The 27,149-nt window shown below is 46.6% G+C and overlaps 2 protein-coding genes across 2 annotated transcripts; both read left to right on the forward strand.

Moving 5' to 3' along the window:
* Positions 1 to 219: 219 nt before the first annotated feature.
* Positions 220 to 6,777, forward strand: LOC146333938 (vomeronasal type-2 receptor 26-like). The gene is made up of 5 exons (XM_084825307.1): positions 220 to 243; positions 1,782 to 1,949; positions 4,399 to 4,608; positions 4,877 to 5,003; positions 5,876 to 6,777. The coding sequence occupies exons 1-5, from the start codon at positions 220 to 222 to the stop codon at positions 6,775 to 6,777; spliced, it is 1,431 nt and encodes a 476-aa protein (XP_084681433.1).
* A 1,361-nt stretch (positions 6,778 to 8,138) lies between these two features.
* Positions 8,139 to 25,566, forward strand: LOC146333939 (vomeronasal type-2 receptor 26-like). The gene is made up of 11 exons (XM_084825309.1): positions 8,139 to 8,206; positions 10,712 to 10,809; positions 11,383 to 11,388; positions 12,493 to 12,575; positions 13,309 to 13,484; positions 17,747 to 17,955; positions 19,792 to 19,858; positions 20,414 to 20,609; positions 21,276 to 21,485; positions 23,691 to 23,817; positions 24,665 to 25,566. Exons 1-11 carry the CDS (start codon positions 8,139 to 8,141, stop codon positions 25,564 to 25,566), a joined length of 2,142 nt encoding a protein of 713 aa, XP_084681435.1.
* The last annotated feature ends 1,583 nt before the right edge of the window (positions 25,567 to 27,149 follow it).

Raw genomic sequence — 27,149 nt, forward strand, 5'->3', positions numbered from 1 at the left:
ACTGAGCTCAGTAAAGATCCGACTCTCCTTCCCAACACCACGCTAGGCTTCCGCATCTACGAACACATGGACCTTGTCAGAGTGATCCATGTGAATAGCCTCTCTCTGCTCTCCACTCGGAGGCGAACATTTCCCAATTATAAATGTGACAGGAAAGATAAACTGCTCTCCATTATTGGGGGTCTTGACTCCAAATCCTCAAGGGAGATCGCATCTTTAATGGGCATCTACAAGATCCCACAGGTAAGGGGATTCATCTTGGAATAGATGTGGGGGCCTGCAGAGTTCATGAACATTGAACTAGCAGTGACTGACCAAGAAAGAGAATTTGGGGTTGTGGCGGATAGCAAGATGAAAATGTCAACCCAGTGTGAAGCTGCAAACTCCGTATTAGGCATAATTAGGAAAGGAATTGAGAATAAGGCTGCCAATATCATACTGGACTCATACAAATCTATGGTGAATCCACACTTGGAAGAATGTGTGTAGTTCTGGTCACTGCACCTAAAAAAGATATTGTAGAATTGGAAAAAGTGCAGAAAAGAGCAACTAAAATGATCAAGGGGCTGGAACTACTCCCCTATGAAGGAAGGTTACAACAGGTGGGGTTGTTTAGCTTGGAAAAAAAGGCGAGTAAGGGAAGACATGATAAAGGTCTACAAAATTATGCCTGGTGTGGAGAAAGAGGAGAGGGAGACATTTTTCTCCCTCTCTCAAATACTAGAACCCAACGGGGTCATCCTGTGAAACTGATTGGTGGGAGATGCAGGACAGATAAAAGGGAGGACTTCTTCACACAACGGATAATGAAACTATGGAATTTGCTACCACTAGACATTGTGATGGCCACCGATTTGGATGGCTTTAGAAGGGGATTGGACAAATTCATGGAGGAGAAGCCTATCAATGGCTACTAGTCCTGATGGCTCTATGCTACCTCCAGTATCAGACACAGTATGCCTATGTAGACCAGTTGCTGGGGAACATGGGTGGGAGGGTGCTGTTGCACTCATGTCCTGCTTGTGCATCTCCCATTGACAGCTGGTCAGCCACTGTGTGATCGGAATGCTGGACTAGATCTAGATGGACCTTTGGTCTGATCCCACATGGCTCCTCTTATGTTCTTATGTTCAGGGGTTTCTTATTAAGCCCTGCTATCATTGTGTCATGTTTTCTATTTTGTGCATCCTGATGCATTCTACAAAGAATGGAACCAGTTTGACCAAACTATCATATTTGGGGAGGGGTCCTAAAGCTTCAAAGCCCCCAGGATGCCTACAGAATGTCACATATCTTCAATATCTTCAACCAAACGGCCAATTCACTGCAATGGTTAGAAACTGTGTCAGGGTTACGCCCAAGGAAGCCCTGTGTTTTGAGGGTGATGCCCCTGCTACAGGCTGGGGGGACCTTAAAGTCACCACAGAAGTTTAGTTTTAGATATCCATTTTTAAAATGGACATCTCCCTTTAGTATAGAACTTCATGCATCTGAAGTTGTCTGTACTAGTCCATGGTAGTTGATGCCATAATAAATGTGCTAGTCTTTGAAGTGTTACAAAATTCTGCTGCAGCGCACTAACAGGCAATTCCTTCTTTCAGCTTGGTTATGGCTTGCTTGACCATGTTCAGGGAGAGAAAAGGTTATTTCCTTCCTTCCAGCGAATTGATTCCAAGGAAATTACTCAGTATGTAGGCTTAGTCCGGCTGCTCCTGCATTTCCACTGGAACTGGATTGGGCTGATTGTTAACAGTGATGACAGCGGTGAAAATTTCATCCAGACACTGACACCCATGCTCAAGGAGAATGACATCTGTGTGGCCATGACCGAAATCATGGACCCAACACACCTGCTCTATCAGATCCGAGTACGATCTGGAAATGTTCCTAATGCTTGGTTTGAGCCTGAAGTGATGATTGTCTTTACAGACTACAGCGTTATGGGACAAGTAGTAGTATTGTTGGGTAATTATAAAATAAAGGCCAAGACCACATTTAAGAAGGTTTGGATCATGGCATCCCGTTGGGAACGGGATGCGACAGGATCCGCCTTTGGCGGGCAGTATGAAAGAACCCTCCACGGTGCTTTGCAGTTCAGAGTCCACAGAAGGGATGTGCCAGGATTCAAGCCATTTCTCCAGGCTTTAGATCCATTCCAACCACAAGGAGACGTCTTTCTCTATGAATGGTGGGAAAAAGCATTTAGCTGTCTATTTCAGAAAACCACTGGGAAGAGACAGTGTACAGGGAAGGAGAAGGCGGAGGACCTTCCAGTTTACAAGTTCCAAATGAGGATGTCCAGTCACAGCTACAGCATCTACAATGGCGTTTATTCTGTGGCACATGCATTACATGCTCTGTCTGGATCCAAGCATGGAATGAAAGGGGAAGGCAAGAGGCTTCTGAATATTCAGCCGTGGCAGGTAACCGCCTCCTTCAGACTTGACAATCCTATAAAAGTTGCTTTGGTGATTTCCCAATGGTCTGATCCTGGAAGCAAAGACTGAGCATCGGAGAAGGACTATTAGTCCATTCTAAGGATGCTAAGAAAGACATTCCCCATGGATATTCTTTCATTGCCATCATTTTCCATAAAGCGCCTTAAGAAGTGAGTAAAGAGTAGTGGATGCTTAAAGTGGTTCTGTAAGAATGATATGTTTACAACTGTGGATGTTGATTAAGGAGGAATCAGACATATTTCTACCGCAAACACATAGTTCTAGTCTATAAAGCAGTATTTCTCAAATCAGCATTGATTTCTCAGTGGTCTGATCCTGGAAGCAAAGACCTAGGGGATGTCTCCACAAGTGATTTACTCTGAGCTGGCTGTGTCTGGAGGTCATTAGGGATAGATGATGTCATGGCCATCTTGCAGCCACCCCAGAGCTTATCATGGAAAAACTGGATTTCGCGAGACTGCTTGAAGTCTGATTCTTTTCCTTAAGTTGGGTTCTCCACGGTAGAGCTGTTATGTGCCCCAACCCCCACGCATTTACCATAGGTATGCTAGTCCTTCCCAGGGGTGTGCTTTTCACCATGACCCCAGTCAAGGGGTGTTTCCTGTCCCTGTGTTTCCCAGTACAAACCAATTAGTGTCTACTCAGACGTAACTCCTATTGTGCTCAATGAGGCTTGTCTTCTAAATGCTCACATCAGAAATTACGGAGATCCCCCCCACCCCCCGGCAATTGAAATAGCACATTTTTAAGCACTAATTCCCGAAAGGCTGTAAAGTGCTTTCTTGAAGTTGTGATTCTCCATGGTTTGGTTTATTGTCATTCAGAAGTAACTACTTCTACCTTCAATCATCTGATCACGCACAGCATTGGGTTAGAAAGGGGACTGGTTTCCCATCCCTTTGTTTCTCGTCGCTGCTTTTCCCAGCACAAACATAAATGTGTATACTCAGAAGTAACCCCCATTGTGGTCAATGAGGCTTGTTTCCGAAATGCGCGCTCCCAAAGTTACTGAGGTTCCCATGGATTGAAATAACGTATTTAGGAGCCTTAATATCAAAGCTTCAAAGCTTCGACTGATCGCAACGCAGCAGGGAGAACGCTGTGTTCTTTGTTGCTTTAAAGAAGGAATGAACCAGGGTGGGAGAAGGAGTTTCGAGCTTCAGCAGGTTCAAGGCAGAGAGAACACTTTGTTCTTGACATGGCGGCTGCTTTAAGGGAGTAAGTAATGCGGGAGGAGGGAGGAGAGTGATTTTATCAAAGGAAAAAGGGGGGGAGCCTGGATGGGCGGGGGGGTCACTTATTGGTTGAGCAGGCCCTGCCAGTCAGATGACATTTACTCCAACCCCTCACCCCACCCAGAAGTATGTTATGTGAAGCGACTTATACTGGTGTAGCACACTTGCAGGTAGAGCCCTGCGCAGACCAAAGTGCACCACCAAAGCCGATCCCTTGAAAAAATCTAGGTAATCCTCCATTTGCTTCTCCTTCCATTGTCATAGAGAAACCCCCTGAGTCTGGGAGAACAGCTATTAGACCAGTCTAAAGCTTCAAAGAAAGACACTCCCCATGGATATTCTTTCACAGCTTTCATTTCCCTTTAAGAACATTAAGGACAGAATAAAACACTGAGGAAACATCTTTTGATTTTGTAATAATTAGGTACTTACAACAGTAGATATTGAGTTGGGAGAAATCAGGCAAGTCTCTACCCCAAAGACATAGTTCTAGTCTATAAAGCAGTATTATTTCCCACCCCGTCTCCTTGAAAACAAAAAGCAGGCATGTCCCCGTCACCCAGAGGTTACGTAGCAGAAAAGGAAAAAAGTCTTGTGTAGAGCTCAGACCTCAATTCTGTGATGAATCAAAAAGTAGATACAACAGTTTGACAGCGGACTAACAGCATTGTGTAGAAAAGCTGGTTGTCTCTCTTCCATTGCAGTTTCTTGCCTCTTTGAGGAATGTTCGGTTCAACAACAGCGCTGGAGATGAAGTCTCTTTTGCTGAAAGTGGCAAGAGGTATGAGATCCTCAACTGGATCTTCTTCCCAAATTGGTCTTTTACCACTGTGAAAGTTGGAGATATGGATCCGGGAGCTTCCCCAGGCCAAGACTTCACCATTCACTCTGATTCGATCGTCTGGGTTATAGAGGTTGGTTTGAAGTGAATGTTCCGGGGTCATGGGAAGATTAAATGTTTGTGTTCTGTCCCTTGAATGCACCTTCCAGTGTTACATTTTCTGTCTCCCATATGAGGCTCTTTTATGATGGTTCAAAGTAACCTGCAGATATTCAGAAGATATTTGGCCCTCCTAAATTAGTAAAACAATCCATCATGTAGTGGGAAACTCTGTTGAGTAACTCTTTTTAGTGTGATTTCTGCCACTGAATATCCTCAACTGGTTGTCTTTTCCTTTTTAGAAGACACCCTTTGCAAGGTGTGTGAAGAGGTGCTCCCCAGGGCACTGGAAAAAAGTTCCAGAGGGGAAGCCAGTTTGCTGCTACAGATGTGATCGTTGTCCGGAAGGGACAATTTCTAACTCAACAGGTACCTCAAACTTTGAGAGCCATATAAAAGTGCAGAACGTAGTGGGGTCAGAATGGAGTGGGGACAAGGGGAAGATAATAAACAAGGAGAAGAGTCTGCCATTTTTCCTAGGAATGTATTTTTCTGTCAATTCCATTTGGGATTGCATACCTCTGTGGTTTACTGGTTCGCAAAGTATTCACCGTTTTCTGAACAAAGCTTCTATTTGAATAATAAAATAACGACTCTCAGTAAATTCCTAATACTCACAAGTGAAGAATGTGCTGGGTTTTCATCTGCATACACAATGGATATGCCATTCTTCTTATGCCTCATTTGTGAAAGACCATGTTTCCAACCTTGGCTGTTATTTTTTTCACATCAGATCTGAAGCTGTTCAAGCAGAATGTTGATCAGGGCAGGTGGTTGGTCATCCTTGTAACAACTGAAGCATGTTACTGCAATGTCAACCAGATTCCCCTTTTATCTATAGTGATTTCTGTAATCTTTTTCTCAGCCTCTCCACCAACATATCTTCTCAGAGGACACTGTATAATATACGGAAGATATATATATATAGAAGATACTGTTAGTGATAGATTGTGGTTCAGTTCTTACAATTCCCTGCTTTTCATTTCTAGTTACTAAATGTTCTTCCTTGCAGAATATTGAACATGAGTCTGGTAAAGGGGGCTGTCATATGGGGAAAAAGCATTTTGTATCTTTTCTGACTTGGTTCTTATGACTGGAGAAACTGAAACAGAAAAATCACCAAAGCTGTAAAACAAACAAGAGAAGGGATATTTCTGTGCCCTAACTTGAGAGCTGAACTGGCCCCCAGAAAAAGAACATAAGTATCATGTTTGAGATACTTCAGTAGTTGTTTATTCCAGATGCAGATCATTGTGACCGGTGCCCAGAAGACCAACACCCAAACAAGGACCAAGACCAGTGTATCCCCAAGCAGATCCACTTCCTCTCCTATCAAGAGACACTGGGCTTTGTTTTAACTTCTTTGGCCTTTCTCCTCTCCCTGGTCACATCTCTAGTGCTGGCAATCTTCATTAAACACCATGACACACCAATTGTCAAAGCCAACAACCGAGACCTCACCTACGTCCTCCTCCTCTCCCTCCTGCTCTGCTTCCTCTGCTCCTTCCTCTTCATCGGTCAACCCACAAAAGTCACTTGTCTTCTCCGACAAACTGCTTTTGGCATCATCTTCTCTATTGCTGTTTCTTCCATTTTGGCAAAAACTATCATGGTGGTTCTGGCCTTCATGGCCACCAAGCCAGGAAACTTGGCAAGAAAACTCTTGGGGAGACAACTGACAAATTCCATTGTTTTGGCCTGTCCCTTCATCCAAGCTATTATCTGTGCTGTCTGGCTAGTAACTTCTCCCCCGTTCCCAAACTTGGACTTCCATTTCCTGGCTGGAGAGATCATCGTGGAATGTAATGAAGGCTCAGTCACCACGTTTTATGGTGTCTTGGGTTACATGGGTTTCCTGGCTCTTGTTAGCTTCATGGTGGCTTTCCTAGCAAGGAAATTGCCGGACAGCTTCAACGAAGCCAAGTTTATCACCTTCAGCATGCTGGTGTTTTGCAGTGTTTGGATTTCTTTTGTGCCAACCTACCTGAGCACCAAGGGGAAGTTCATGGTGGCTGTGGAGGTCTTCTCCATTTTGGCCTCTGGGGCTGGTCTCCTGGGTTGCATCTTTCTCCCCAAATGCTACATTATTGTGCTGAGACCCAACCTCAACACGAAGGATCATCTAACAAGGAAAAAGTATTAAGGATCTCTCACTTAGGAGCATGCTCTGCTTATTCAGTTGTAATTTAATTGTGAATCCTGATTCCATATCAAATTGGTCTGTTCAGGGAAGCTGGCTGATTGATCCAAGCATTTTCAGAAATGTCCTCCAGGCATAAAGGCAAAGGTGCAGAGGAGGATGCCATGAACAACCTCTGTCTCATCAGCCTTGGGATGGTTTTATAGGGAACCAGCTCCAGTCCTATGTGAGGGATCTCTGTGCCCCATCCCTGGTCCAGATGTTTGTCCTCCTGGCTCTCTGAAGCACATAGATTTTTAGACTTGGGAGGGACATTGGAGGTCATTTAATCCAACCCCCTGCTCAATGCAGGCTCTGCAATGCAGGACGCAGGAACAACATCCCTGACAGGTGGCCAGACAGCCTCTGTTGAAAGACCTCTGGCCAAGGAGAACCCACAATCTCCCATTGTCACTTCCACTTCTGAATACAGTCCAACTGGCAAGAGAGTCAGTCCAACCCATGCCCTGATATATAACCCACCTGGATGTATTCAGATGGCTTAAGTACATGCAAAGCTGAACATTTTATGTCCTTGTATTTAAGCATGTCACCGAAGAGCCTGAAATCCTTTTTAAAATTTATGTATCCTAACCCCTTGAACCAAATCAAAGGCCGTTTTTCAACCTTCTTTGCATCAATCTGCTTGTCTTAGCTAAATCTCATTCTCCCCACATGCAAGGGGGCTGGCAATAATTCAACTAGATAATTTCAGACACTGGACTTAAATGGCCATACAGGGGTCCCTCTTTGCATGGCCATGTGCATTCCTTCAGCTCCAAGGCACACAACTGCATTTCTTTCCTCCCTGACCACTACTAAATGCTTTACAGATCCTTGTCCCTGATACAGTAGAGCAAATACACAACAGGGGGGAAATGTTTGCCAACTCTGAAAAAATGAGAGATACTCTGTGCATGTACAGTTACTCAAATCACGTTTAGTGTAAATATAGCACCAGGAAGGCTAGGAGAATAAAATAGACAGTTTCTTCTGCTCTGATGCTAAATGGATTTATGACAATGGAACCCATGACCTGGGGAGGTGGTGGGCTCTCCCACAGTGGAGGCTTTCAAGATGAGGCTGGACAGCCCTCTGTCAGGGATGCTCTGACTTGGATTCCTGCATTGAGCAGGGGGTTGGACTCGGCGGTCTTATAGGCCCCATTCCAACCCTACTATTCTATGATTCTACTTGGGACTGAGCATCATTTTGTAGTAGGACAGTAAAAATAATAAAATGGGCATCTGTCACCACGTGCATGCCCAGCCATCTGCCTCCTGACCTTAACGCATTTTTAAAAGTAAAAGGACATAGATGCAGCCATGAGCACCGCCAGCCCCGGTTGCTGTCAGGTGTTGACATCCTTTGCTACTGCCTCCATCATTGCTCTGTAGGTGGTAATTCCCCACCCCCCGAACAGTAGGGTCCTGGACTTTGGCCCCTGTGCTTCACCCTACCTGGAACACAGGTGGTTGCCATGTCTGAGCTGGGGTGGGGGCTTCTTTTAAGGTCCTGGATTTTCACAGATTGCAGCCCAGGCTCCCTCCTTCATTTTCCCCGGAGCAGGCTTGCAAAGCCTGAGACAGCTGGAAGATGGCAAGTACACCTGGTCTTATTAACTGGTGCCAGAAAGGCTTGGAAAGAGAGAGAACTTTCCCCCAAAGAGATAAGGCTGGGTGTTGCAAGGTTTGGATAAGAGAGAAGGAGCCCCTTCTGGTGTGGCCCAAGGGGTTTTGGACTTCTAGGTTTTGCCTGGCTGCTTGGGACAAACTACCTGTCCCAAAATTTTTGGCCAGTGGGGCTTAAAATGGAGAGTGAGTGAGGGATATTGGGGTTCACTGCGAGATTGCCTTGTATTCTTTTAATATTTCTATTATTCCCTACTGAGGTGTTATTCTATATTTGTAAATAATAAAAGAGCTGAAGTGAAAGAGAAGGACTCGCACCTCTTTTTTCATGTCGGGACTATTACCTTTGTATTAAAGCAATTAGTTCCGACAGAGGATCCAGCAATCCCTCATTCAGCAGAGTTCTAATCTCTCCTGTTTCTGGTAGTAAGGTCTGAAAAATCTCTGTACAGATGCAGTTATAACACTCAGCCATCTCGGAAAGGCAGCAGGAGGAAGTCAGTTCTGCCTTGGCTCCCAGCGGCTGCACCAGGCTGTGGGGCAGCTGAGATGTGAATTCTGAGGAGAGTCTCCGTAGCTGATTTGCTGCAAGCTGGCTCCATTCCAAGGTTGTTCGGGGCGCATGATGTCATGGCCATCCCACAGCCACCCAGGAGCATTTCACGGAACAAAATGGATTTCCTGAGACAACTTTAAGTCTGATACTTTTCCTTAAGTCGGGTTCTCCGTAGTGTAGTTGCTGTGTGCCCCAACCCCTGCATTGACCTCGGGTATGCCAGCCTTGCCCAGGGGTGTGCCGTTCGCCATGACCCTGGTCAAGGGGTGTTTCCTGCTCCTGTGTTTCCCACCATGTTTTCCAGCACAAACCAATTACTCAGAAGTAACTCCCATTGTGGTCAATGAGGCTTATCCCCTGAATGTGAACTTCAGAATTTACAGGGATTCCCCTCTATTGAAATAGCACATTTTAAAGCAGCAATTCCCTTCGGGCTTTAAAGCGCCATCTTGAAGCTGCAATTGTCTGTTGTTTGGTTTATTGCCATTCGGAAGTAACTAATTTGCACCTTTGGTCGGGCATCGCATCGGGTTACAAAGGGGCTGCATTCCCGTCCCTGTGTTTCCTGGCCCTGTCTTCCCCAGCACAAGCAGATGGGTGTCTACTCAGAAGTAACTCCCATGGTGTTCAATGAGGCTTGTCTTTGATGTTTACTTCCTTTCTTTTTGGAAGCAATTAATTCACAGCTTCTCTCCTTTGCAGCATGGGGAGCTTCAGGGGAAAGGAGATTAGAAACAGGGCTGGTTGGAGCCAGGGTGCTTCAAGTATTCACAGGGTTAAGTCCCCCAAAGACGCTGAAGCACTTCACCGGCTGTGATGGAGTAGTTAATGCGGAGGTTCACTGGATGGCAGCATGCAGGGGAGCTTTTACAGAGGGGGAAGGACCTACAGCTGGGTTTCTGTAATGTTTCGTGCTGTAAGGAAGTTGTCAATGCGAAGTTGCGATCCTTTCCTTAAGTGTCACAAGGACACTGTATTCATTTAATGATTGTTGCTTTAAGGAAGTAATTAATGTGGGGGGGGGAGAGGGAGAATGCTTTTGTTGAGACACAAGAGGAAACCTGCCAGGATTTTATAGAAGGAGAAGCGGGGAGGAGAGCCTGGATGGGGCGAGCCTCTCTTATTGGTTGAGCAGCCCCTGCCAGCCAGATGATGTTCACTCCAAACCCCCCTCCCAGCCAAAAATATGTTCTGTGAAGCAACTTATACTGGTGCAGTGCACTCACTCATGGAGCCCTATGCGGGCCAAAGTGCACCAAAGCTGATTCCTGGGAAAATCTGTATAATACTCCATTCGCTTCTCCTTCCGTCGTTGCAGAGCCGCCCCCCCCCCGCCCCCTGTCCCTGGTCTGTGAAATGCTCATAGGGAACCTGCCCAAGGCAGAAACCCAACACAGCTCTCAAACAATGGCTGGGTTCACACAACACGCTAACCCACACTCAGTGGTTGAGTGCGGGTTGTTGTTGAACCGTGGGTTGTTTGTTGAACCGTGGGCTAGCATGTTGTCCAAACCCAGGGTGGCTGCAGGGTGGCTTGTTAACCACCCTGAACAACCCCACAACAAACCATGGGTTCTCAAGGTAGGTTGTTCAAGAAAAATAACCCACCCTGCACGGTTAACAAGCCACCCTGGGGAAAATGTCCTGGGCCCGTGCTCTGAGGTTGGTTCCCAGAGAACCGCCGCCTCCCGCCTCCCCCACTGCCTCGTAGGTGGCATGGATCTTCCCTGCGCTCCATGCTTGTAAGAGCAGCACGGAGTGGGGCAACAGGGGGCTTCCTGGGGGCGCTGCAGTGTGGGGAGTGCGGATGTGCCGTCCAGCCTCCTCACGCCATGCTTCAATGTTCCACAGCTAGACAGCCGAAATCAGCTGTCTAGCCATGAATGCAGGGCAGCTGGAGCGTGGAGGAGAGAATCCCCTCCGTGCATCTCCTGCCATGCATGGAATAGGTGGTCTCCTGAGTTCGGAGGCGGCTGTCTATCGGCATAGGGTTGCTCCCTGTGAGCTTCAGCAAGTCCCCCCGCAGCCCTGCCTCACTCCCCTCATCTGCAACATGGGTGATAATACTCCTCCTGACCTTACAGGATTGTAGTAAGAATTACAACTAGATAATGCTTGTGAAGCACTTCGAAGACTTGAACTCCGATTATGATTGTATTTTCACAATCAGCATCCACCAGCAGCCACGCGAGAGTCCTAGTGAATGTCTTCCACAAAATAGATGCCACCACCAAAAGGCCCTTGTCCCACAGGGACTGGTCCTACCACCAGGCAGCGGGGGGGGGGGGGGGGACGGACCTCAGGCTGCTAATTTGGGGTGTGAGGAAAGGGCTGCTAATGGTTACCTTTCAATGTTTTTTGTTCTTCCGTTTTTACTCCTAGGGAGAGGTACGGTGGGATTTTCTGCCTCAGACGTGCGTGTGTGTTGGGTGTGTGACTTTGCTGCTCTGTCTCGGGCGGCAAATTGTCTTTGGATGACTCTGGGTCAGTCAACCATCTGAGCGTCAGCAGGCAAAGAGATGTGGCGCATCCGGTGTCCCCAAGCTGCAATTAGAGTCGGTGGTGATGGTGAGGTGTACGTGTCAATTTATCCTGCCTATATTTGTGTCCCACGTTGGGCCAATAAAATTTAGGCTGGGAACCTAGACCAGAAAAACAGCAGAGGGCAAAGTTTTTTTTAAAAAAATGCCTCTGTGCTGATCACACCCAGATCTCCTCCCTATCTAGACCCTCTCCTAGGGCTGCTTTAAATCTTCCCCATCCCCTTTTTAAGTCAGAAGGCCTATTCACAGATCTTTGAGGCACCAGCCAAAGACCAGTAGAAATGCAGGGGGAGCCTGTCACAGTGTGGCCGCTTGGTGCAATGGCTTAAAACACCAACACCCCTTTGACTGGTACGGCTGGGTTGATTTGCTTCTGGGTCTATTTCTAGGAGTTGCACACGAACTTTAAAGCCCACCATGGCTCAGCTCACAATTACCTGAAGGACAAACCACTTTTGAATAGATAGATACAAAAAACATGCTCTTGGGCCTGCAGTGAGGTGTCAGGAACGGATGATCACAGATAAAAGTCCCCCAAACATGTGAAGCAAACTTAGGCCGCTGTTCCTCCTTAGATAAAAAGACTTTGAACCAAGGTACATTGTACAGAGTTAGTCCGTCAAGCTCACTACAATCTACAGCAGGAGCAGGCAACATTTTGAGGCCTGTGGACGTATTTGGCAATTTGAGAAACTGTCTTGGGCATCATCACAAAATGGGTGCCCTGCAGATGAAAGCATCAACCTGCAGCCACCAGCCATCCTCATTTTCTTAGGAGTCCAAGGGCACACTGCTTCCCATGGATGCCACATTTCCCACCGCTAGCCTGCACAGGCTGGTAGTGCACAGCTCCCACTAAGATGCTTTGCTATTTAAAAATAAAAATAAACTAAAAAGTAAGAGGATATGGCACTGAGAAAGGTGTCCGAGGATGCACTGCTGCCCACAGGTTCCATGTTGCAAGCCCCGGGCTCCCTAGGATTTCAAACAGGTGTCTTTCCGCATCACCTGAGAAGATGCTTAGGCATGACGGTGAGAGTTGTGCTGCACCAGGGGCACCTGGGATGCCAAACAAAAACTTCCCCAAGGCATTCAGGAATCCCTTGGATTCAATAGGTCTTTGTGAGTGGACCATCCTAAGAGGTCCTCTCCCCTCCCAGGGTGTAGTAACTGCAGAGAGAGCAATCATTTCATCCAGAAATGCCTTATTGCCCAGCCCTGCACTGCTGTAACTGGGTGCCAACTCCTCCCTTTCTCAGCCATCAGTCTGGGCTAAGGAATGTTGGCAAGAGCCTGGGCTCCATCTTGGAATTAGGTGCTCAGCTTCCCACAGGCTGACGGGCAGAACCTGAAAGCAAAAGTCAAGTCCAACTGTCCCATGGAGAAGCGAAGAGTGACACTAACCTGTTTTTCTCCCTCCAAAGTGCGAAGGGAGCCGAGCGTTCTGGAGCTTTGATTAATCCATTACCCGGAATTACCAAAATGACAGTGATTCAAGAAAAACCCTCCATGGATTTCCTTTTGTCAAGTCAACAACAAAGAAGAACACATACTTAAAATAAATGTGTCCTGAGCCCCTCCATGTGGGGCTGGGGTGGTACCTGGTCACTTGGCATTTGCTCATTCCTTGCTAAGATCTAATTGTGCTGCTGGGGCCTGTATAATTGCCTCTCCTTCAGGTTCCATCTGTAGCTGACATAGGAGAGAAAGCGTCTCTGTACTGCTGATGATTTGGCTGCTGATGCTGTTTTGGCTCCTGCCTCAGGCCACCGAGACAATGCTGAGGACCAAGTGCCGCTTGGCCATGCCTAAATACTACCAAAACTTTTACAGGGCAGGAGACTTCATTGTTGGTGGGAATTTACCACTTGGCAGTTACTATCATCGGAAAACACAATACTTCCATAGTGTACCCAAATTAGCGATCTTCGCTCTTATAGGGTAAGTTTCCACAAGGGGGATCTGGGAGAGCAGCTTGCCTGCTTTGCTCTCGGATTCGAGGGCTCCTTCCAGAGAGATGCATCAGCCATGCTGCTGACGTTCAACATTTTCTGGTTTGATATGCGAGTCTCAGGGACTTGTCATGATCGGCTCTGATTTGTCATGATAGTCAGAGACTTCAGGGTTCTTCTCTGGCTTCATGTGGAGGGGTTTTGTGCAAGAAGCAGAGACAAAGCTAACCAATAATTTGGTTTCATGTTGGCCATCTGGCAATGGCTAAGAAATGTCCGCCTGCCCTCAGCAGACTTCACCAGACAGGGATGGTGAAGGTAAGTCTGGATTGACTGGTAGATCTCTGGGTGATGGTCAGTGGATCAGCAAGCATTTCTGACTCCCAGTTGTGAAATAATAGCAGTAAAATTATACAGCTGAATTGAAGAAATCTTGGGGGGAACCGGGAGGGGTGTTTTGTGTCCAAGGCCAGTGGGCTCCGGTCAGTTCTGGTACTCAAAACAAACTCCAGAATTCAGAATGTTTGAATTCAAAATGCAGGCTCAAGTTGAGGGAACTCAGTGCACTAGTGACAAATGGAGTCGATCCTGCACACTCCTGATCTGATTCCCAACCTTGAATTCTCAGAGGGTTTTTGGGCTCCAAATCCCATCATCCATGGCCAGATCCTGTACTGGGTCCAGAGTTGTACTGGGGACCCAAGGTTGGGAAACAATGAAAGCATCCCTATGGCTGGATGGTTCAGGAGTTTTGCAGGGTGCGGATGGGATTCTGCACTGTGCAGTAACTTTGGGGTTTTTTTGTAGCCCCAGAAATAAGGGCTCCATTAATCAAAGGCCAAAATAATTCAGTCAGCAGTATACTTATTGCAAAATATAAGTTTTTTGGGGGGGAAATTGAACACAGTGAGATATACAGTACGTTGAAGATTAACTCCCCTAAAGTAAAGGAAAAGCCCTATAATGACATTTAAATGGTGATGACATTCAAAGCCCTAAGCGGCTTGGGACCTCGATATCTGAGGGAGCGCCTCTCCCTATATATGCCTGCCCGAGGATTGAGGTCTGTTGGAGGGGCCCTCCTTTGCGTCCCACCAGTACGAGACATACACTGTGGTGGGACATGGGACAGGGCCTTCTCTGCTGTGGCAGCCCGGTTGTGGAATGCCCTCCCCTCGGAGGCCCGATTGGCGCAGACACTGGTGTCATTTCGGTGCCAAGTAAAAACGTGGCTTTTTACCAAAGCCTCTGAGGGCTACATGCATTCCCTAGCAGATTGTTTTAACTGTTTTATTGTTTTAGATTTTAACTGGTATTAGCTTGTTTAATATGTTTTTAGATGTTTAAATTATTTGTTGTTTTATACAGTTTAATTTAATTTTACCTGTACGCCGCCCAGAGATATAGGGCAGGATAGAAATGTGTTAATAAAATAAATAATAAAATAAATGAACAAATATTATCAATTAGCGTTACACGCGTCCCCATTTCACCACTAAAACAGCAAACTGGGTGCCTTTTTAAAATTATACATTGATCCATATCATTCGACATATATGTTACGATGTATTTTGGACTACAAAACAATCAGCAGTTTCTCTGTAGCTGCGGTGTAAAGGGAGCCGAGCAAAATTGCCTGAGTCACCCAGAAAGCTTTCTGCTCCTGAAACAAACCAGGGGTCCATCCAGTTCAGTCCCCCTGCGCTGAGTGGCAGTGGCTTTCATTCCCTCTCCTGCCTAGAAATTCTCCTGGGGATTGAACCTGGGGGCGTCCATGTGCAAAGCCGGTGCTCTCTGGCTAAAACTAAAACAAGGCGGCAGTCCTCATGGCTCTGAATATTTATTTCCTTTTCACATTTCTGTAGAACCCAATAGCTGAAGCTCTCTGGGTGGTACACAGAAATTAAGGGTTGCTCTAAACAGGGACACGAGGAGGTGCCTCATACTGAGTCAAACTATCGAGTCCTCTCTAGCTCGGTATCTAGCAGAGCCTCTCCAGGGTGTGAGACAGGGGCCCTGTTTCCACAACAATGGAAGAAGAGAGGAGTGGCCCACCCGCTTTTTGGTAGGAGCTGCTTTTGGTCTAGGCAGGGCTCCACGAGGGTGTCCGTTCTTAGTGGGTTCCCATAACTTACTTCCCGGTAGGGTGGGGGGTTGGAGTGAACGTCATCCGAGTGGCAGGGGTGGGTTGCTCAACCAATAAGAGAGGCTTCCCCCCGCTCCAGGCTGTGTAAGGAAGGTGCGAAGTAGTTACTTCCCCTTGTGCGCATTTGTAAGACAAGCCCCCCAACGAGCCCCATCACTGAACACAATGGGTGTTGCTTCTGAGTAGACACACATATGCTTGTGCTGGGAAAGGTGGGGGGAGAACACAGGGATGGGAAACCAGCCCCCCTTCTAACCCAACCGATGCCGCGCAGGATCTCTACGACGAAGCTGTGAAGTAGTTACTTCGTAAGGCAATAAGCCAAAGAACGGAGAATCGGAGCCTTGAGATCGCGCCTAGCGGCACTTAGGGAATTGGGCTTCAAACTGTGCCATTTCAGCTGAGGGGGATCTCTGTAAGTTCTGATGTGGATGTTCAGGGGAGAAGCCTCATTGACCACAATGGGAGTTACTTCTGTAAAAGGTAAAAAGGTAAAGGTGTCCCCAGCCAGTCGTGTCCGACTCTAGGGTGCGGTGCTCATCCCCGTTTCTAAGCCGAAGAGCCAGCGCTGTCCCAAGACGCTTCCGTGGTCATGTGGCCGGCATGACTGAACACCGAGGCGCACGGAACGCTGTTACCTTTCCCGCCGAGGCGGTACCTATTTATCTACTTGCCATTTCTTGCTTTCGAACTGCTAGGTTGGCAGGAGCTGGGACTGAAGACGGGAGCTCACTCCGTCACGCGGCACTCGGGTCTCGAACTGCTGACCTGCCGACCTTCCAGTCTGCAGCTCAGCGTCTTAACCACTAAGCCACCGCGGCCCCTAGTTACTTCTGAGTAGACGCTAATTGGTTTGGGCAGGGACGGGAAACACCGCTTGACCCAGGTCACAGTGAAAGGCACACTCCTGGGCAGGGCTAGCCTACCCGAGGTAATCGCAGGGGTTGGGGCACACAGCGACGGTACCGGAGAGAACCCGACTTGAGGAAAAGAATCGGACTTTAAGCAGTGTCAGGAAATCCAGTAAGCAGTGTCAGGAAAACTCATGGTGCTGAGTAAAAGGCTGAGTTAAGTCGGAAGCTGCTTTAAGCCATGTCAGAGCTTCCGTGCACTTAGGTCAATATTGCCTGCACTGATTGGCAGCAGCTCACCAGGGTTTCAAAGAGGGGACGTTCCCTGCCTGACCTGGAGATGCTGGGAATTGATCCTGGGACCTTCTGCATGCAAAGCGGGGCTCAACTGCTGAGCTATGTTCCTTCTCCTCAGTATTTCTGACCCTCATGTGAAATACCTTCCTTCACTAGAGAGAGAATTTTGGAGATGTGGTGATGGCTGCTGGTTTGATTTTAAAAGGGTCGGACACATTCCAGGAGGAAAGGACCATTGGCAGCTCTGAACCATGAACGCTAAACAGAGATTCCATTATGAGAGGCAGTCTACCACTGAACAGGAGGAGAGGAAATGAGGGCTGTTGCCTTCATCTTGTGGGGCTCGCTGGAAGCCTTTTGGCTGACCACAGCCAGAAACAGGATGCTGAGCTAGATGGAGCCACCTTGGTTTGATCCAGCAGGGCTCATCTCAGGTTCTTCTTACCACTTTCTTCTTTGACAATTTCATGGAGGAGGCTGGTTCATTCAAGGGCCATTAGACAGAGTTGGCCCTGATTGACCTGCCCTGTGCAAAGGGCCTTTGTAATCTTTAATTTTTAAAACATAATGTCTTATTTTGATTGTATGACTGCATTTTGGTTTTACCAGTAAGCCACCTTGGAAGCTTTTGCATCCTGAAAGGTGGGACATAAATAACGAAAAGCGTTAATAGAAAAATGAATTATAAATGTGCTGAATTACATCTCTGATCCAGCAGTGCTCTTCAGATGTTCCTATGAAATGCATCTAGCAAGACCTTGTGTGTCTGTATGTCAACAGAGCAACCTGAATTTCTCTGTGAATCCTTCCTTCTCAAAGGAATCCTGTGAATTCTTTAGTCTAGACGTTTTGCCTTTATTCAAAGAAGTCGAACCTGAAGAAGGTTTTAACCCTCCACTTTTTGGCAGTTCCATTTGGATCTTCACCCACCTCCCAATGACACTTTCACCACTGCAGGTCTTTAATGGAGAACTACCAGCATTTCCTGGCCTTGGTGTTTGCCATCGCTGAGCTCAACAAGGACCCGACTCTCCTTCCCAACACAACGCTCGGCTTCTGCATGTATGAGCACAGGGACCTTGTCCATTTTATGCATCTGAACAGCCTCTCTCTGCTTTCCACTCGGGGCAGGCGAGTGGTTCCCAATTATAAATGTGGCAGGCAGGGTAAGCTGCTCTCTGTTGTTGGGGGTCTCAACTCCAAATCCTCAAGGGAGATCGCATCCTTAATGGGCATCTACAAGATCCCACAGGTAAGGGGATTCATGTGGAGAGAGATAGTGGGGAACCTCAGACCTCCAGAACACAAGGACAGACATACCAATTCTGCCAAAACAGATTTGCCTATGCAGTGGGCGTGTTGATTCTGGAAGGCAGGAATTGGGGGCCTTTTGATTTTGGCTAATCTGCCACGTGACAACTTTGGTGGTAGCCAGGAATCTCAGGTGGCTCTCACATGACTAATCCCAGCCAGCAATCCGTCTGTTACATAAAAAAAGGTTTTGGATTGGGGGAAAATAACAAGGAGTCTTGCGATACCGCAAAGATTCACAAATGAAGGAGGTGCTACAAGACACTTTGTTGTTCTTACTGCAATCGACTAATGCAGGTACCTCTCAGGGAATTGGGGGGGGAAACACACACACACACACACACACACACACACACCCCTGACAACAATATAACATTTGCCGATCTTTGGTGTATTGGGCGATCCATAGCTAATAGACCTGATGGCCACACGCTCCCTACGGCAGTATCAGATACAGTACGTCCATGGACAGATGTTGCTGGGGAACGTGGGCAGGAGGGTGCTGTTGCACTCATGTCCTGCTTGTGGGTTTCTACCAGGCAGCTGGTTCGCCACTGTGTGAACAGAATGCTGGACTTGATGGACCTTTGCTCTGATCCAGCAGGGCGTTATTTCCATATAAAATGGCCAGTGTTTCAGCCACTTGCTTTAGGATGTAAACAGAAAATGTTTAGAGTGGTGGCACTTCAGGGGAGTTGATTAAGACCCACTAACAGTGTGTCACATTTTCTATTTTGCGTATCCTTACGCGGGTTCAGCCAAACAATCGTCTTGGGGAGAGGCCCTAAAGCTAGAAAGACTACAGTATCGTGGAAGAAAAATAAAAAGGGCAAGGAATGAGCAAATGAGGGTTCGAGCTTTAGCGTTTTTGGTTCAGGCTTTAAAGATTACCAGGCCACATGATTGAAATCAACAAGCTTGCCGAGGAAAAGAACAGGAGATGAAAAATATGCTTATGGTTAAGGAATGCTGCAGACTAATAATGTTTTTAGGAGAAGGAAGTACAAATTGCGGTTGGCAACTTGCAAGTCTGGGACAGGCAGGAAGAACAGCCTTGTGCTGATTCACAATTCTCCATCAATTGCTGCTTGGCCCTTCTGTAACTGCTGACTTCTCATTATCATTTTCTTGTGACTCAGATAATCAGTTGATCAATAAGTCAATACGTCTGTGATCCATATGCAGATTGCAAAACTACAAAATATGTTGCTTGGAAATGGAAGGGGAGGGAGCTTCGTACCACAGCCCTACTATTGTGGTTGCGCTGGTTTCCTCCCCAACAGCTGCTGAGATGTGGCGTTTTGGCCAATAAAAGCCTCCGAAGGAATTGTACTCCGAAACACACGAGTGGATCAATTTTTCAACTACAACAGGCATAAAAAGAATAACATTTTTAGACTATGGACACAAGGGGCCATTCGTTGCAATGATCAGAAATTATGTCAGGGTTACCTGCGTGGTAGCCCTGACTTTTTGGGGTAATACCCACACTGGGGGAGGGGGAAGTATTAAAGACAACACAGAGTTTAACTTTATATTTAGATATTTATTTTTAAAATGGACATCTTCCTTCTGGATAGCACTTCTTGCATCCCAAGTCAGCTGTGCTAGTCTTTAAAATGCCACAAAATTCTGACACAACAAATTAACAGGAAATTCCTTCTTCCTTCAGCTCGGTTATGGCTTGTTAGACCACACTGAAGGAGATAAAAGGGCATTTCCTTCCTTCTACCGCATTGATCCCAGTGAAGTTCCTCAGTATGCGGGCTTAGTCCGGCTGCTCCTGCATTTCCACTGGAACTGGATTGGGCTGCTTGTTCACAATGATGAGAGTGGTGAAAATTTCATCCAGACACTGACACCCATGCTCAAGCAGAACGATATATGTGTGGCCATCACAGAATTGTTGATATTCCAGGACCCTCTCCATCACCTTCATGTGCAAACTGGATTTATTCCTAGTTCTTGGTTTGAGCCCCAAGTGATGATCGTCTTTGGGGACTCTAATGTTATAGCACGATTAGGAATCTGGTTCTATAATCATGAAGAAAAGACCAAGAACCCATTTAGGAAGGTTTGGATCCTGACATCCCACTGGGAGGTTCCTGCGTCTGGATACCCCATGGGATGGCAAGATCAAGCAGCTTTCCATGGTGCTTTGCACTTCAGAGTCCAGAGAAGGGATATGCCAGAATTCAAGCCATTTATCCTGGCTTTAGATCCACTCAAACCACAAGGAGATGTCTTTCTCCGTGACTGGTGGGAAATTGTATTTTCCTGTCAGTTTCTGAAATCAGGCCGAACCTCTCCAAGGGGACAGAGGAAGTGTACTGGGAAGGAGAAGCTCGAGCATTCACCTTACTCCTTGTTTGAAATGAGCATGACCAGTCACAGCATCTACACCGCTGTTTATTCTGTGGCACATGCGCTGCAAGGTATGTCCTCATCTGGATTCAAGCGTGGAATGACAGGGGAAAGCAAGAGGCTTCTGAATATTCAGCCGTGGCAGGTAACGCCCTCCTTCAGATCTGCCAATCTTACAAAAAGCGTCTTCCTTGTTTTTTTAAAAGATCTGATCCTGGAAGCAAGGGGTGAATCTGGGAGAAGGGTTGTGAGTCCATTCTAAAGTTCCAAAGAAAGGCATTGCCCATTCCATGGCCATCATTTCCCTTAAAGAGCGTTACGTAGTCATTAAACAGAAGAGATGTAGTGTGCGTCTGTAGTGATTGTGTATTTACAACTGTGGATATTGAGGAGGGAGGAATCAAGCAATCCCCCACCCCGAACACATTGTTCTTATCATGAAAACAGGATTGCTCCCACTCAGCCCTCAGAAGCAAGCAGCAGAAAGCTCCCTCCACCCTGTGTTCTTTCTTGACAGCCAGCTGAAGACCCGCAGGTGTTGGTCTCTTTGCTGCTATGAGCAGATCCCCTCCAGCACCCAGTCGAAGATCTATTGGAGAGTTGTAGCCACCGACACCGGCCAAAAAAGCCCAAAGCGCTGGGCATGCATGTCCAAGGGATTTCACCCAAAGAAGATGAATCTTAAGCATTAAACTAAACAATTCAGTACAGGAAAAAGCCCTATCTCAATTTAATAGCAGATGCAGCATGTTAGAAGTCATCACAACTCACTCCCGATTACCCGGTTTGCTAAGCTTCTCTTCCGTTTCAGATTCTTGATTCATTGAGGAACGTCCGGTTTAACACCAGCGCTGGAGAAGAAATCTCTTTCTCTGAAAATGGCAAGAGATATGATATCCTGAACTGGGTCTTCTTCCCAAATCAATCTTTCCGCCCTGTGAAAATTGGAGGAGTGGGTTCAAGGTCTCCCTCAGGCCAAGATTTCACCATTCACTCTGATGTGATTGTGTGGGTGACAGAGGTAGGACTGAACTGAAAATTCTGGAGTCATGGGGGAACTAAAGAACATTGCAGTTCTGTCCCTTGAGAACAGAAGATGTCTCTCTAGGTGAGACCAGAGGGCTCCGGAGCCCAGGGAGGGGTTGTTGTCTGGTAGTAAAATATCATCTTTGCATGCCAGTGTCCCATATTTGGTCCCTGGCATATCCAGGTAGGGCTGGAAATGGGTCCCATGCCTGAAACCCTGGAGAGATGCTGCCAGTCAGTGCATAGAAAATACTGGGCTTGGTGGACCAAAGTTCTGACTCATAGAATCATAGAATCATAGAATAGTAGGGTTGGAAGGGGCCTACAAGGCCATCGAGTCCAACCCCCTGCTCAATGCAGGAATCCAAGTCAGAGCATCCCTGACAGATTCAAGTCCAGCCTCGTCTTGAAGGCCTCCAGTGTGGGAGAGCCCACCACCTCCCCAGGTAATTGGTTCCATTGTCATATTGCTCTTACAGTCAGGAAGTTTTTCCTGATGTTTAGCTGGAATCTGGCTTCCTGTCACTTGAGCCCATTATTCTGTGTCCTGCACTCTGGGATGATCAAGAAGAGATCCTGGCCTCCTTCTCTGTGACAACCTTTCAAGTACTTGAAGAGCGCTATCCTATCTCCCCTCAGTCTTCTCTTCTCAAGGCTAAACATGCCCGGTTCTTTCAGTCTCTCCTCATAGGGCTTTGTTTCCAGTCCCCTGATCATCCTTGTTGCCCTTCTCTGAACCCTCTCCAGTTTGTCTGCATCTTTCTTAAAGTGTGGTGCCCAGAACTGGACACAGTACTCCAGATGAGGCCTAATCAGTGCTGAGTAGAGGGGAACTAGTACTTCCCGGGATTTGGAAGTTATGCTTCTATGAATGCAGCCCAAAAGAGCAGTGGCCTTTTTTGCAGCCACATCCCATTGTTGGCTCATCTTCAGCTTGTGATCGACAACAATTCCAAGATCCTTCTCGCTTGTAGTGTGGTTGAGCCACGTATCCCCCATCTTGTAACCGTACATTTACAGTTACTGTAACTGTACATTTACCTCCTCCAAGTCATTAATAAAAATGTTGAAGAGCACTGGGCCCAGGACTGAGCCCTGCGGTACCCCACTCGTTCCCTCTCCCCAGTTTGCGAAGGTCCCATTGGTAAGCACTCTTTGAGTCCGATTCTGTAGCCAACTGTGGATCCACCGGATCGTTGTTTCATCTAGCCCACTTTGAACTAGTTTGCTCATCAGGATATCATGGGGCACTTTGTTGAAAGCTTTGCTGAAGTCGAGGTATATGATGTCTACAGCATTCCCACTGTCTACAAGGGAGGTAACTTGATCAAAAAATGAGATCAGATTCGTCTGGCAGGACTTGTTTTTGACAAATCCATGTTGGCTTCGAGTAATCACGGCATTGTTTTCAAGGTGCTTCCAGATGGATTCCTTTATTATCTGCTCCAGAATTTTCCCAGGGATTGATGTCAGACTGACTGGTCTGTAGTTCCCAGGTTCTTCCTTTTTACCCTTTTTGAAGAGAGGGACAACGTTAGCCCTCCTCCAGTCATCTGGCACTTTCCCCGTCCTCCATGATTTCTCAAAGAGAATAGACAGCGGTTCTGAGAGTTCTTCTGCCAGTTCCTTTATGACTCTAGGATGCAGTTCATCTGGCCCTGGAGATTTGAACGCATTCAAAGTAATGAGGTGTTCCTTGACCATATGCCTATCGACTCGGTAGAAGGCAGCTTCCAGTGTCTGTATTTTTGCTTCAGAATATATTTTAGATCAGGCTTGTGCCCTAATTAGGACATGAGCATGGCAGGAAAGAGGCACCAAACTCAGACAGGGTTGCAGAATCAGATCACTTTGTCTGTGCAGAGAGGGCTACAGAACTCTGTGCCACTCTTTGCATGAAAAGCAGGAAGTAGGTGGGGTGGACTCCCTGTTGCCATGGAGGGGGAAGAGGTTTTTTTTGCGGGGAGGGGTCCATCCTCTTGACATCATAGATTAAAGCAACTTCCAACATTCCAATTTCTGTCTCCCATATGAGCCTCTTTTCATGGTCCCATGCAGAGATCCAGAAGATATTTGGCCCTCTTAAATTGGCGGTTCTACCCATCATGTAGTGGGAAACTCTGTTGAATAACTCTGGATCCTTCTGAGTACACTTTTTTCTCACCTGGAATTTGTCAACTGTTTCTGTTTTCCCTTTTAGAAGACGCCCTTTGCAAGGTGTGTGAAGAGGTGCTCCCCAGGGCACTGGAAAAGAGTTCCAGAGGGGAAGCCAGTTTGCTGCTACAGATGTGACCATTGTCCGGAAGGGACAATTTCTAACTCAACAGGTACCTCAGACTTTGAGAGCCAACTAAAAGTGCAGAACTTTCTGGGGTAAGAGTGGAGCAGGGACAAGGGGAAGATCATAGACAAGGAAAAGAGGTTGCCATTTCCCCCCTTTTTTCTCTATAAATCCCATTTTGGATTGCATACCTCTGTGGTTTACTGGTTTGCAAAGTATTCACAATTTACTGAAGAAACTTGGAAGAACAGAATCTGTTGGGTTTTCTTCCATAATCTCATTGGCTCAGATTAACATTTTAACAACCATATCTCCATCCTCAGTTGCTGTTGAGGGTGGGTTTTTTTGCCTCTGACCTGAAGCTGTTTGGGCAGAACCCTGATCAGGGCAGGTGGTTCGTCATCCATGTAACAATTGGAGCATGTTACCCCATTCTCAAACAAATTGTCTTTATTTCTATAATGATTACTGTAACTTCTTTCCCAGCCTCTACACCAACGCATCTCCTCATAAAACAAGGTGCAACCTTAAGTAAATGACAGATATGTATTTGTTTGTTTGGCCATTCAAAAGTAACTGGAGGTGACAGGTCATGGTTCAGTTCCTACACTTACAGGTTTTTCATTTTTAGTTACATAATTTGGATTTTTTTACTTGCAGAATATTGAGCATGAGTCTAGTACAGGGGGCTGTCATGTGAAAAAAGAAATGAAGCAGCAGCTTATGTTCCTTTTTTATTCTGATCCTATGAAATACGTTGCTGCTGCTTAGAGAGAACATAACAGGTGTACAATAAGCCAGAGATCTTTCAGCACCACCTTTGTGAGCTGGCCAACCCAAAATGAGCTTCTATGTCATATCTGATATACTTCAGTAGTTCTTGTTCATTCCAGATGCAGGTCGCTGTGTCCCGTGCCCAGAAGATCAACACCCAGACAAGAACCAAGACCAGTGTATCCCCAAGAAGATCCACTTCCTTTCCTATCAAGAGACCCTGGGCTTCGTTTTAGCTTCTCTGGCCCTTTTTTTCTCTCTGATCACATCTCTAGTGTTGGCAACCTGCATTAAACACCGTGACACACCAATCGTCAAAGCCAACAACCGAGACCTCACCTACATTCTCCTCATCTCCCTCCTGCTCTGCTTCCTCTGCTCCTTCTTGTTCATCGGTCAGCCCACAAAGTTCACCTGTCTTCTCCGACAAACAGCTTTTGGCATCATCTTCTCTGTTGCCATTTCTTCCATTTTGGCAAAAACGGTCATGGTGGTTCTGGCCTTCATGGCCACCAAGCCGGGAAACATGGCCAGAAAACTCTTGGGGAGACAACTGACAAACACCATTGTCCTGGCCTGTCCCCTCATCCAAGCTGTGATCTGTGCTGACTGGCTAGTGACCTCTCCCCCGTTCCCAAACTTGGACTTCCATTCCCTGACTGGAGAGATCATAATGCAATGTAATGAAGGCTCGGTCACCATGTTTTACATTGTCTTGAGCTACATGGGTTTCTTGGCTCTTGTTAGCTTCATGGTGGCTTTCCTAGCAAGGAAATTGCCGGACAGCTTCAACGAAGCCAAGTTTATCACCTTCAGCATGCTGGTGTTTTGCAGCGTTTGGGTCTCCTTTGTGCCCACCTACCTGAGCACTAAGGGGAAGTCCATGGTGGCCGTGGAGGTCTTCTCCATCTTGGCCTCTGGGGCTGGTCTCCTGGGTTGCATCTTCCTCCCCAAATGCTACATTATTATACTGAGGCCTAATCTCAATTGCAGAGATCATCTAACTAGGAAAAAATATTAGGGAATCTAATGTGTCGATATCATTTGTGCTAATTCAATTGCATTTTAACTAGACATGTAAAATTTCTGGATATTTTGAAGCTATGAAACACAGACATGTGTTTCCCATTTTTTTCCCCTCAAAGGGGGCGGGGCACACACAGATGGATGAATTTTTTTTGGAAAAAATAGAAAAAAATAAGCAACATTTATTTTCTTAGCACCCTTTACAGATCCAAAGTCAATTTATTTCTTTAGGACAGTCTTCCCCAACCTGCTGCCCTCCAGATATCTTGGATTTCAGCTCCCATGAGCCTCAGGCAGCATGGTCAATGGTTAGGAATGTTCCTGACGTTATATTATGTGTAACTTAGTTTGCTCATAAAATTATCATTATTCTTAAAAACTTTAAAAAGTAAACTCAGCAAATTTGTAATTACTGTCAGAATAAACTATACTCCTCAATGTACCAAACATGAGAATTTTGTGAGCAAACCAAAAATATGCAGAACATATTTTAGCCTCCTATTTAATGGCTGACCGGAGTGAACATCAACAATTAGTCCCTGAAACATCTGAATCATCCTAGAAGCCGGAAGAAGCAGGAAGAACTGGAAACAGAGGAAGACTGGTGTACAGCCTCTGTCCCTATTTGTAAGAAAGTTAAGGGAAATTCCTAAACCTGTTCCTGTTTATGGGGTGAAGCTTAGGGAAATCTGATTTGAAGGGAAAGCTATCTGAGGGAGTCTGAGGGAGGCATGACAGCCATTCCTGACTGGCATTGAGAGCTTCCAGCTACAATAGGCTGGTGTGTGTGTGTGTGTGTATCTATCTATCTATCTATCTATCTATCTATTCATCCATCCATCTATCTACCTATCTACCTATCTACCTATCTACCTATCATCTATCTATCATCTATCTATCTATCTATCTATCTATCATAGCCACCAGTGGAATGTGGCCCTTGAGACATTCTCTGGAATTGAATTTGGCCCTTGGGAGGAAAGAGGTTCCTCACCCCCATCTTAGGTTTTTGGGTTCTCTCCTGTCACCCTCCATAGGTTCATATTCAGGGTGCAGTTCTAATGCTCCACTAGACCCTCTGTCTGTGGATAGAAGCGGGACATCTGTACCCAGAGCAGGAGCTGGTGCTGCTGTGATGTGAAAGCCGTTCCTTGGTCTGTGAACCCCCCCCCCCCGCCCCAGCCCCAGGATGAAAAATCAAACCCTTGGGTTCAAGGACTCCATTCTGGGGGCTGGGCCATGGTCCACACCAGCACCCCTTTCTCTGTTCCTCAAACGGAGGGAATCCTCATGGCCTACCATTAACACATTGGGAGCGAATCAGACAGAGGTGGAGGGTTAATTTATTGATTTATTTGACTTATTAGCCACCCATCTGGCCGGCTACCTGGCCACTCTAGGTGGCGTACAATACTAATAACAAATTTACATAATCGGATGGAGGGCCACGGCATCATGTAAAGAGCCCGCAAACTTCTGGGAAGGAGCCATCTCAATCGCAGTAGAAAAGCTGCGTGTGAAGAAAGCCTGGATCAGCTGAAAGGAGGACACCATGGTCCTCCATGAGATCAGTTGCAA

Source organism: Heloderma suspectum, chromosome W, assembly GCF_057233095.1.
Source record: "Heloderma suspectum isolate Gila_16-S chromosome W, 16-S_ref, whole genome shotgun sequence".
Lineage (NCBI taxonomy): Eukaryota > Metazoa > Chordata > Lepidosauria > Squamata > Helodermatidae > Heloderma > Heloderma suspectum.

What these genes read in the sequence shown, in the direction of transcription:
- LOC146333938 (XM_084825307.1), top strand. Translation starts at nt 220, where the DNA reads ATGGGCATCTACAAGATCCCACAG. An exon ending in ACTACAGCGTTATGGGACAA is followed by an intron (nt 1,950 to 4,398) that starts GTAGTAGTATTG and finishes CTTCCATTGCAG; the next exon opens with TTTCTTGCCTCTTTGAGGAA. An exon ending in GACAATTTCTAACTCAACAG is followed by an intron (nt 5,004 to 5,875) that starts GTACCTCAAACT and finishes TGTTTATTCCAG; the next exon opens with ATGCAGATCATTGTGACCGG.
- LOC146333939 (XM_084825309.1), top strand. Translation starts at nt 8,139, where the DNA reads ATGAGCACCGCCAGCCCCGGTTGCTGTCAGGTGTTGACATCCTTTGCT. An exon ending in ACTGCCTCCATCATTGCTCT is followed by an intron (nt 8,207 to 10,711) that starts GTAGGTGGTAAT and finishes ACTGCCTCGTAG; the next exon opens with GTGGCATGGATCTTCCCTGC. An exon ending in TGAATATTCAGCCGTGGCAG is followed by an intron (nt 20,610 to 21,275) that starts GTAACGCCCTCC and finishes CTTCCGTTTCAG; the next exon opens with ATTCTTGATTCATTGAGGAA.